This window comes from Miscanthus floridulus, chromosome 6 (genome assembly GCF_019320115.1).
Source record: "Miscanthus floridulus cultivar M001 chromosome 6, ASM1932011v1, whole genome shotgun sequence".
In the NCBI taxonomy this organism is placed as follows: Eukaryota; Viridiplantae; Streptophyta; class Magnoliopsida; order Poales; family Poaceae; genus Miscanthus; species Miscanthus floridulus.
Genome location: NC_089585.1, coordinates 35,251,474 through 35,263,517, shown reverse-complemented (window position 1 = coordinate 35,263,517; position 12,044 = coordinate 35,251,474). Strand labels below are relative to the sequence as shown.

General features: G+C 45.8%; 1 protein-coding gene across 2 annotated transcripts; it reads left to right on the top strand.

Annotated features, from left to right (window-relative positions):
* The first annotated feature begins 3,502 nt into the window (after window positions 1-3,502).
* On the top strand, window positions 3,503-6,071 carry LOC136458067 (pentatricopeptide repeat-containing protein At2g15690, mitochondrial-like). Of its 2 annotated transcripts, none has more exons than XM_066458073.1 (3): window positions 3,503-5,054; window positions 5,612-5,838; window positions 5,911-6,071. In XM_066458073.1, the coding sequence occupies exons 1-3, from the start codon at window positions 3,581-3,583 to the stop codon at window positions 5,959-5,961; spliced, it is 1,752 nt and encodes a 583-aa protein (XP_066314170.1). In that variant the 5' UTR covers window positions 3,503-3,580; the 3' UTR covers window positions 5,962-6,071. The 2 variants fall into 2 exon arrangements, with proteins under 2 accessions (XP_066314170.1, XP_066314171.1); XM_066458074.1 differs by having other exon boundaries at window positions 5,758-5,838; window positions 5,911-6,000.
* The last annotated feature ends 5,973 nt before the right edge of the window (window positions 6,072-12,044 follow it).

The following is a 12,044-nucleotide window of genomic DNA, read 5'->3' as shown; positions in this document are numbered from 1 at the left end:
CTTCTGGGCTTGGTAAATTTCTTTGATTTGACAACCATTGCTACTGTGTTGTCTGGAGCTCGCTTTCTCTCCTGATGTTTGTTGCTTCGAGGATTTTGCCTATCCGGGTTGTCTCTGTTGTTTCTATCCGAGAATCTTTCTCTTGTTTTTTCCTCTGCGGTAATCATTTTTTCCACTGTCCGTCTAAATTCTTCATTATTTCTTGGGTTTTCTTTAAAGAAATCTTGAAATTGCCACCTAGCCATGATTCCATGAGAAAAAGCTTTGATTACTTCTCGTTGTGTGATGTCATATACTTGAGCTTGTAGTTCGCCAAATCGTCGATAGTAATTTCTGAGACTTTCACCTCCTTTTTGCTTAAGTCCTTTTAATTCTGCGTGGGTGATTAGATGTATAATAATTCCCACGAAATTTTCACAGAAAGCTCTTTGCGAGTCTTCCCAATTTTTGATTGATCCTGGATTCAATTTGTCAAACCATTGAAGCGACATGGTTTCTAGGGCCATAGGAAAGAACAAGGTTTTGATGTCATCGTCTCCTCTGGCTAATTCGATCGATTGTGAGTAAATCCTGAGCCATTACTTTGGTTCGGTCTTGCCATCGTACTTGGAGTGGATGGACGGTTTGAACTTGTGAGGTAGTTATATTGAAGCAAGTATGTTTGCAAAATAGGGGAATCTATCATGCGTTCTGGCTTCTATATATTATGATTTTGCACCCCCTTCTTGTCAACTGTCATCTTGGTAAGAGTAGTTCTGTGTGGCAGTTCAAGTAGGTGCTCTACTTCTAGCCTTTCTTAGTTGCTCGACTCGGTTGTTTTGACTGTGATTTCTTCGGCTCTCTCCGTTGTGACTTCCACTTGGTCCAAGTCTTTTGAAAGCGGACTTCCTTTGATTTTGATCTTCCTATTCATGAGATGTTGCCCTTCCGTCATTTGTCCTAAAGACTGTTGATCAGAGAAAGTCTCGGAGCTGTTCTTGTTTTTCATTAGGATATGACGTCGCCCTGAGTTCTTCTAGAGCTTCTCGGATCTTATCATAGGGTGTATTCGCTGCTCATCCTTCCTCGACCTCTCGTTCTGATTTCTTTCTATTATACTCGGCTAGGTCTGATTCATATTTGATCCAAGTGTCCTTTCTCTGTTTAGCACGGCGTTGACATCCTTGTTTCAATTTGTTCTTTCTTTCTCTCGCTTGCCTCTGACCTTCAGTCTCACCATCGTGCCCTTGGATAAATAGTGATATGTTGGATTCGGACTCATCTGAAGACCTCACGTCGGGTACTTCTGGGGGGATCAATGGTGATCGAGGACGACGAATCATGAATACTTCTCTAGTGTGAGTTGTTCTTTCATCGTCGTTGATTTCCGTACTGCCAGAGCTATTGATAACTTCAGTAGAGGTTTCGAGGTCATAGATTGAATCTCCTTCTTGGTATGGTAGAGTTGTTGTTGTAGTATCGTCGACTAGTTGGGTGCCATCATCCTCAGGAACGGTGCCTGGCTAGTGAACGATGCAGTCTTGAGATGTTATGGTTAAAACAAGACCTTTTTGGGCTCCTTTTAGTGGCATTCTAAGCACTGGATAGGTGGATCCTTCACGCCATGTCTGATAGGATGTTGCCACGTTGTGGAGTCCGAATGGAAGAGGACCCGACTTCTTTGAAGTATTCTGAGTGTACTCCGAGTAGTATTCTTGATAGGTTGGTGTCATGTTCTAGAGCTTTGTCAGAAAAGAACTCGGTTTTCTGAAAGAACTCGGACAAGACTTTGTCTCGGAAGCAGAACTTGAGTTTGAATCGGATGCGTGAAGTCGTGGAATCCGAGTTGGATTGGACATTACGAGCTGCGCAAATCTTCTGGTAAGCTGATCTATTGTTATCGTCGAAATAGAATAGTCTTGATGATGATCTGAATCTTCAAGGAGATGGCCTTGGAGCTTGCCATCGTCGCCTGCCTCGCAGATCCATGAACCGAAGATGAAGGTTGATCCCTTCGAGAAGATCATGTTGTCGAGGTCCATCGAGCTCTCGGATGCAAAGTCGTCGAAAGCCCCTACCTGGCACGCCAGCTGTCGATGTTTGACCACCGATAGCCTGCCATGGGGGTACCCGGGGCAGTATTGTTCGGGCTTCAGCGTATGCGGAACTTCGATGGTTAACGCAAGAGACAGTCAATTTATCCTGGTTCGGGCCCTCGATCGTAGATCGAGTAATAGCCCTACGTCCAGTCGGCGTTAGCCTTTGCGTTGGATTGATTATAAAGTGTTGTGTTGTACAATTATTCTATCGAACCCCCTATCCTAGGAGTCCTGCCCTCCTTTATATAGTCAGAAGACTAGAGTCCTAGTCGGTTTACAATGAGAGTTTCTAGTAGAATTACAGAGTAATACTGCTACTAAGATTACAGGAGAAGAATCCTAATTAGACTAGGTCTTCTTCCTTCCTTGCGGGGTATCACATGGGTCCCGCACCGACGCATATGCAACATGTGCAACATCCCTCAATCTACTTTTACAACATCCATATGAAATAAATACATCATTCATCTAAAACGCTTGAAACATACATATATAACATAGGGAGGGGAAGACTTTGGTCGATTTCGATGGTGGGGTGAGGATGAGCTCAGTCGCCAGGGTGAGTGAGGGTGTCGCCAGGGGTGGAGGAGGTGCCGCGTCTGGGTGGGATAGAACCGCCCACTCCCCTGCAACACCGTTGTGCCACCTCCATGGATCTTGTTGGGGTGGGAGAGAGGGCCACCGGATCCGCGGACGTTGGACGCTCCCGGTGGGTAATGACACCAGGGTGTACGGAGGGGTGCCACCGGGGTAGGGAGGAGGCCACCGAGGTGGGGGAGCGCATCGCTGCCGATCAGGGAGGCAGCCATAGCCGCGCGTCGGAGTAGACACGAGGCGCAAGCATAGGAGGGAGGAGGAAACGAGGGACTAGGGGCTTGTTTGGTTTGTGGCCTGAACTAAACTTGCCTAGGTCAACAACTGCCAAGATGCTGCTTGTGCTGTATTTGGATAGGGCCCTGGATAGCTAACTGGGCCAGGCAAGGGTGGCCTGAGCCAGGCGATCGAAAACGAGTGCCTGGTGCAGCGCACGGTGTTTGCCTAGGTTAGAGCTGTCGCGTCGGTAGTTTTTCTTCTTTATTTCTCTGTTGTAGCTCTTTGATGACCGAGATGACACCATTATTTAATATTTAAATAGGTACTATTGTTTCTATTTTCTATTGGTCATTCGGTAATAGTTGTGGCCGAAATACCTTGAATATATTTTATTCTATATTCATTTATTTATTATAAATAGTAACATTATTTGTATTTTATAATATTAATTTATTAAAAATTTTATTTATATTATTTTTGTATTATAATAATATGTATTGCTCTAACGATATTAAAGTTAAAGTTATATACACAAGAAAACATAGTTTCTCTCTCTATTAAACTTCTCAAACATATACTTCCAACCAAACACATCATCTCCCTACTTACCGTCTCTCCCGCCCCGGAGTCTAAACCCCCAGCCTTCTCCAGAGATCCCAACGAGAAACCCTCGCCAATCGGCAATCGCCATGGCCGGCAGCCACCTGCGCTCGCTCCGCTTCCTCGCCTTCTCCTCCGCCAGGTCCCGCTCCCTCCTCCACCTCCTACTCCCCCGCCCCCTCTCCTCTTCCCAATCTTCTCACGCCTACCACCATTCCCCCTACCCTGCCGCCGCCCCCAACCATGTCCATCAGGCCCAGCAGCAGCATTGGGCGCCCCCACGGAACCCTTGTCCCGATGCCCCCCCTCCACAATGGTCCTCGCAGGGACATCCCTCTCCCCCGCCGCCGAGAAACTACCAGCAGCAGGAGCCGCGGCAAACCTACAGGTCTCCACCCACGCAGCAGCCGGTGCCACCGCCACGCCACGGCTACGAGCCCCCGCCCCTGCAGCAGCACGCGACCCTGCCGCCGCCGGCTGAACCTGTTGCAGGGCCTGGTGAGCTGATAGTACTGTGCCGAGAGGGACGGGTCAAGGACGCAGTGGAGCTTCTCGCCAAGGGGGCGCGTGCCGACGCGCCCGCCTTCTACGAGCTCGCCGCCGCCTGCTCCAACCCGAAGCTGATCGAGGAGCTCAGGAAGGTGCACGACTTCTTCCTCCGTTCGCCCTTCCGCGGGGATCTCCGGGTCAACAACAAGCTGCTCGAGATGTACGCGAAGTGTGCTGCCATGCCCCACGCCCGCAGGACGTTTGACAATATGCCTGACCGGGACATGGACTCGTGGCACATCATGATCGATGGGTACTCGATCAACGGTCTTGGGGACGAGGCACTGCGGCTGTTCGAACTGATGAAGGAATGCTTGGCGCTGACCAGCCATACCTATGTGCTTGTGCTCAATGCTTGTGCCAACTCTGAGGCTATTGAGGAAGCGTTCCTTTACTTCGATGCCATGTCCAGAGACCATGGCATCGAGCCTGGTGTGGAGCACTATGTTGGGATCATTGAGGTGTTGGGGAAGTCGGGGCATCTCAACGAGGCCCTGGAGTACATTGAGAAGCTGCCTTTTGAGCCCAATGCCATGGTATGGGAATCAGTTTTGAACCTGGCACGGATGAATGGTGACATTGATCTTGAGGACCGGGCAGAGGAGCTATTGGTGTCACTTGATCCATCCAAGGCAAATCCTAAGAAGCTCTCAACCCCACCTCCAAAGAGGCGTCTGGGGATTAACATGCTTGATGGGAGGAACAGGCTGGTGGAGTACCGATTGCCACCCAAGATTGAAAGGAAGGTGGTGAATGAGCAGAGATATGTCCCAGACACAAGGTATGTGCTCCATGACATTGATCAGGAGGCAAAGGAGCAGGCATTGCTGTACCATAGTGAGAGGCTGGCAATTGCATATGGTCTGATTAGCACCCCAGCAAGGACTCCGCTTCGCATCATTAAGAACCTCAGGATCTGCGGTGACTGCCACAATGCCATCAAAATTATGTCGAGGATCGTAGGGAGAGAGCTCATTGTGAGGGACAATAAGAGGTTCCACCATTTCAAAGATGGTAAGTGCTCTTGTGGGGATTATTGGTGAACATGGATCCTACAATCCCAATGTGGTGGATACTGAAGTTTACTGCTATTCCATATAAATATATTATATATGTTCACATCATGTCCTTGTTCCTTGCTATAATAAGTGTGGCTGCAACATTACACCTTGTGATTTGCATGTGAACCTGGTGGTCATTGCCACACATAGTACTTACCAATTGAGATTAATAGAGTTGGACAAAAAAAGTGTGATAGAGAATTAATTGTGACTGATGGTCAACACCGCGTTCTGCTTATAATTCTTTAAAGTTGCTGTGTTGGTGCCAAGCAATAACTATGATGCTATGCAGATAAACTCAAGGTTGGCTTTGTGAGTTCACTTACCTGTCCTTGGTGCTGATTATATTTGCCCATTATTGTGGTTATGATCTTCGTGATGTACTTTGTTTGTGTTTCTTCTTCTCAGTTGATCAAACCTTGCTATGTTATTACTACACCGTAGAGAGCGATATAATTATATGTCATGCATAGTGTAATGGTGCGCCATATGTTTGTTTACATTGCATAGTACAACTGAATGAAAGTCCACTCGTGGAGACAGTCAAACCTATGGTAAATGGTGGAACTGAAGGCTCTAACTTAAGGGTCATACATATTCCTAACACCTCGGACAGCATTTGCTTTGAGTGCAACATATGCCTTTTTCCTACCCAGGTCAAGTTTCCCTTATGTACCGAGACTCCAGGAATTGCAGCTCACGTCATTGGGTATGCTCATTTGATCAAACAGGATGAGGTACTGTTCTTGTCTGTATAGTTTCTTTTCAGTCTTCATCCCAGACTCAAGCATTTAAATTCACTGTTGTAGGTTCATCCTTGCGGACATGTTGATGCTGATGATGCAGAACATATGCAGTGAATTTATTAGAGGTGTGCTTTAAGGCAATGTCATTGTACTATATATTTTATCAGAAGCACACTTCTTGAGTCATTTGCTCATTTAACATATGTTGCCAATCTTGTATAGGCTTAATAGAGAGCAGAGCTTTTGGCATTTATGGTGTTACATATTCTTTGACTAAGGCTTGTTCTCTGTTTATTGACTGAGCCGCGCCTGTGATTTAGTACTTGTATATCTCAAAAAATCTTTTCATCTCTTCTATTGACAGAATGTGCTTCTTCGAGTTGGCAATGATGCACAACTTCACATCAAACCATTTTTTTCCCCTGGAGTCATAATTTATGAAATCAAATTTCTATTGCATGTAAAGATGTTAAACAATCCAACCTTGTTCTGTTAAATTTTTATGTCCAAAGGCTTTAAAGACTTCTTCTATTTGTTCACCATCCACATGAAATTTTCTTGCAGCTGCTCCTGTACCTGACAATCTAATCTACCCTGGCCTTCGCTAATGTTTTTCTGACTGCATGTTACATTAGTTCCCTTTCTGATATGACCCCTTATATGGGATCGGGGTATCAGGTGCAGTCAGCCATCTGGGCACAAACAGCACCGAAAACTAATAGCTGCTTGCCTGCTTGCACCTGCACCATTGCTTATAGGAGAAGATATATAAGTTAGGAACCATATATAGGTTTTCGTTTAATAATTATCTTGTAATTGGGTACTCGCTGCCAAAAATCTCAATATAAGTTTTTGCGCTAGTGCAATTGTGCTTGCATTTATGTGGCCCGATGTGGTTGTCAATATAAGTTGTAGGTAACTTGGTTGTCCAGATGTGGCTCACCTCTTCGATAGTTCGATTCCAATTTGCAAGCCGCAACGTGTTGGGTTGTGTTTACACCTTTTGCTGGCTCTGGTCCTTAAACAAGAGATTTCCCAGTTGTGAATGTAGGTGGTCGTTTTTGCTTGCCATAAATTTCATGTCATTCTTGGAATAGGGCGTCCGCCCTCCCGCTGGTGGACCGCGGCTCCGGCCCAAATGACCGTCTCTTATCCGCTCTTCTCCGCAGTTTCTAAAAGAAAAACACCGCAGCTGAGCTCGGCCGCGCTCATCCTGTGCTCACCGCGGCCGGCCGCGCTCATCTCGGCCAGGGCGGAGGCTGCCCATCTCGCCACAGTCAGGGTGGAGCTTGCCCCCGTGCAGCTCACGGTAGCCTAGACAGAGCCCGTCCGCGCATATCTCGCGCTCCGTCTGCCCAGCTCACCGTGGCTGGGGCGGAACTTGCCAGCACGCACCTCATAACGGCCAGGATAGAACTCGTCCACGCACAGCTCGGAACGGACCTCACACTGCACACAGCTCGTGCTCCACCCGCCGCGCCCTTCTCCACCGAACCTGCCGCGGCCTTCTAAACCAGAGCGGCGAGCTCCGCGCCACCGGCGAGCTCTACACTGGTGAACTCCACACGTCGGCGAGCCTCCATTCTCTCAAGCAGTAAGGAGATATTGTGTTAAACCTCATGTTGCAAGCGTATATTTTAAGTGTTTCAGATGTATGTCGTAAGTGTTTCATATGGATGTTACAAAAGTGAATTGGGACGTTGCACATGTTGCAATGGTTGTACACGTATGTTGCAAGCATTTGTTTCATATGTTTCATCTGTTTTTTTAGATTACGTTGCAAGTGTGTTTATTTGGATGTTGCATATGTTTCACACATATGTTGTAAGTGTTTTTATTTGGATGTTGTATATGTTTTGCAATGACTTTTTTCAAGTGTTTTTATGCGTTTTTTGTAAGTGTTTAAGATGCATGTTTTAAATGTTTCATCTGTCTTTAGACGCATGTTGTAAATGTTTTATCTCGATGTTTCAAGAATAGATCGGGTGTTTGCTGCTAGAGACCCACCACCCGCCTACTGCAGCTGCTGGAGTACCGCCGAGTAGGCGCAGACATCCGGGCATAGGAAGTGGAGGGGGTGAGAGCGGTCCCCTCGTGGGGTCGGACGGCATGGGCGACATTCGGGCGGCGCGAGCCCCGCGCGCGCGTCCGTCCGGGCGCTAGCCCGCCTCAATTTCATATGAATTAAAATGGGTGTGTGTGGGGTTTCAAAGTTTGTGCTTATCCACTTCTGTGTTAAAAATGTTGCTTGATTTCCATGTTTCACAAACGGGTAAAGTTTTTTGCATGGCTGCTGTCTCAGGAAAGAATCCAGTGCAGAACAACACTAGAAGTAAAACATCGTTGACAGCACCATCTGTTAAGTTTGCCAAGCGCCAGAAGAGACGTCTGCTCACATCCTGTTTGGATGCCCAAGCGCCCAACAGTTCTGGAATGCGCTACAGATCCCCACACGAGCAGATTGGCCGGTGCAAGCAATCAAGGAGATTTCGCCGCATGACCACATACCAGGGATTAGGGAAACACTTCAACACCTTCCTTCTTCTATGCTGTTGCCACATTTGGAAAAGAAGGAACGGCAAAGTCTTCATATCAGACAGGACATCACTGACTGCAACATTGGCAGCCTGCAAACTGATGCCTATCTTTGGGGCGCCCGGTTACCACGAGAAGATAGAATGATTGCCACAAATTGGTGCTCGATTTTAGCTAACGCAATGTAAAGCTACACAGCGACTAAACAAACCCTTTCTAACTTTCATGGCTGCTTAAGAGCCAATTATCAATATCGTCGAGTTATCAAATAAAAAGTTCCACCGATCAGCCAGTGTTAAGAGAAAACAGAGTCTAGTAGGTTGTTGTCGTCTATTTTGTTTTATTAATTTTTTGTTTGTGAACTACCCCCAAGTGAAATTTGAAAACATTATTAGGCTGTGGAAAGAATATTTTTTTTACTGAGAAAAGGACGATAAAACCAATTTCCACGCAAATAGTCTTTTGGAAGGAACAAATCCAGCATGTTAGGGCAACTCCAGCCAACATCCTATCACATCCCTCATCTCATTTTGAGGTCTAAAACGTAAAAAAAAACTTCTCCAACCGGTCTCCTATCTGAACCCTGACGGATGAGGATCCCTCGTTCCTCTCTCCTCGTCCCCCACATTTGAGCGACTCTCATCCCGAGCCTCATCCACCGAGCGGGCAGACGGCCATCTTCCCGCGCCACCGCGGAGATCTCCGAGCTGGTACATCCCTGTTCCCCTCTTCTCGTTATTGTGGCATCCATGGCTGCTTTCTCAGCTTCTAGATGGATGGGAGACGGGGATACGAAATATACCTCGTAGATCTGGGCGGCGTGGCCGCCGCCACTTGCCGGCCGCCTGTGTTGGGCCGCCTTGGGCTGCTGCTGCGCCCCTGATAAGCGTCGCCCTCCGCTGGCTAACAAGGTCGCGCCCCTGCTGCTGTGCGCTACTCGTGGCCCTGCTGTGCCACTAGGGATGAAAACGGATCAGATACGGACGGATATCACCGATATTACATTTGTTTTCATATTTCTGTTCGGATTCGGATTCGAATACGGATAGTGTCAACTATGTCGGATAGGATACGATTAGATATCGACATCATAAATATGCGATTTGAGTATTCGGATACGGATACGGTATCGGATGTTGGATATCCGGACTCGGATACGGACAGATCTCAACCCCTCTAAACGGATTCGGTTTCGAATACGGTCGGAAAATATCCGCACCGTTTTCATCCCTATGTGCCACTGCTGCTGTGCACCCCCTACTGTTGTGCGCTGCTCACGGCCCTGCTGTGCCGCTGCTGCCGTGCGCTGCTGTGCGGCGTCGTGCGTTGGTGCCGTGGGTTGCAGAGTGAAGACAGAGAGAGAGAGGGAGCGCTGCAAAGTGAAGACAGAGAGAGCAAGTGCGGTGAGCGTAAGATTTAGAGTGTGGTCAGAAGTAAAGACTGGCATTATTTAATCAATTTTGGCTTGTGCTTGATTCTTTTTTTTAATGAAAAGGTTGTGGTTAATTTGTTAATATAGTCAATTCCTATATCCAGGAAGAACAAATAGAGAGTTGGGTTGATTTGCTCTCTAGCAATGGGGACAACAATGATCTGTGTTTTGATGACTTTCAAGTTGAAACACATGTTGAACAAGTTTGTAAACATTGTACTCCCCCATGAAACCAAGTAAGAAGAGGACTAGAAATTTCATTCCCCAGAAAGACACTATGTTGGTGAAAACATGGCTAGAAATTAGCTTGAATCCAGTTCAAGGCACTGATCAAACTCTGTAGTACTTATTGGAAGTGAATTCATGATTATTATCATGAGCACAAGACTTTTGAGTCCGAGCGTAATATCAGTTCTCTCTCTCACCGTTGGGGTATCATCCATAAAAGTGTTAATAGATTTTGTGGATGGTATACTCAAGTTCAGAACATAAGAGAAAGTGGGCTGACATAGCAAGATAAGGTAAGTTGTTTAATTCTGTTAATTGATCGGAAATGTATATCTTTTGTGCATGGTAACCAACACATGTTTTTTGTACAGATAGAACGGGCAAAGGAATTGTACCAGGAAAAAGATCCGGAGGGGAAACCATTTATTTTCATGCACTGCTGGAATAAGCTGCAGCATGAGCAGAAGTGGGCTGATCTAGGTTGTGAGACCTCTCAAAGCTCTCAGAAAAAACAAAAGACTTCCTCAACCACAAGTCCAGGGTAATGTACACCTGGAACTCATGAAAGTAAGTATGCTGATGAAGAGGACGGACCAAGTCATACATCACCAAGGAAAGGAAGGCTAGATGGTAAGAAGAAGGAGAAAGCACACAGAGGTAAAAATCCTAACTCTCAAGGAGAAGGCCTTTACATGGAGGCAATGGAAAAATTATGGACAAAGAGAGAAAAGGCCGAACAGATGAGGGAGATTAAGAAAAAAGAACGTAATGATGAGAGGCTTGCGTTAGAAACTAGAAGGCTTGAAATCAAGCAACAAATAGCGTATAGGAAGCTGGATTTAATGCAACGAGAAATAGAGTTGAAACAGAGAGAAGATGATGAGAAAGTTATGAACATGGATCTTAATGGTATGAGTGAGGGACAAAAGATATTTTATAAGACATTGCAGAATGATATCATTGCTCACGTTGTGGTGGTGGCAACTAGAAGCATCGTGTTTATTTATCTTTTGTGTGTACACTATGAAAAGTTATTTAGTTGGCATGTAAGCGGCTAGACTTGGTGAAGTTTTGCCTCTTGAACTTACTTACTTAGCATGTAAGACTTGCTGAAGTCAGACTCTCGAGCAATGTGGTGAATTTGGACTTGTGAACCAGTTTGAAATGTAATGTGCAATTTGGATTTAGAATGTGTGTGTAAATTTGTGCCTGTGATGCCAAATACAAGTGGTAGAATAATGTTTTTTTGTTTTCCTAGAAAAAATGGATGTTTATTTGACTGATACATGATTGAAGGGTACATGACTGATAAAATAGAAGGTACTCTACTGGTAAAAATAGATGGTACAAGACTACAGGGATATGAAGGTTCAGTACTGGTACATGTCCGAGTGATGCTGCCAAAGGTGCTCGATAAGATCTTGCTGAAGTTGGACGTGGATTTGCCTGTTTGTGATATTGTGATGAGCTTGTAGGAATTCATGGAACTCCCGTGTATGATTACGAACTTCAGGTGGAGTAGGTCTCACAAGCTCCCAAGCATTCCAGGAAAGCCCCTCTGCTGCCCGATTGCAAGTAATCTACTTGTGTCATTCTCATTAGGGGATCTCAGATACTCCTCTCCAAACACATCAACAACTGTTGTGACAAATCTTCTATGGCTTTCTATGACAATACTTTCACCAATACGAATGTATTGATCCATGAAATCACCTGGTACTCCATAACTAAGCATAAAAAATGCTGCAGTAATCTTTTGCAAAGATGATAACCCGAGACGTCCAACTCTCTCTCTTTTCTGCTCAAAGTAATTATCATGTTGCTCTACAGCTTGCACTATGCGAAGGTATAACGTACGAGACATCCTAAACCTGAGGGACAAATCCAAACTAAGCAAACATGGACATAGGAATGTGGATAAAGAAGGTACACAATAATTAATAGGCTATTAGCAAACCTGTGCCGTAAGAAAGGTGGCCTGTAGGTTGGATTTTCGAAGAAA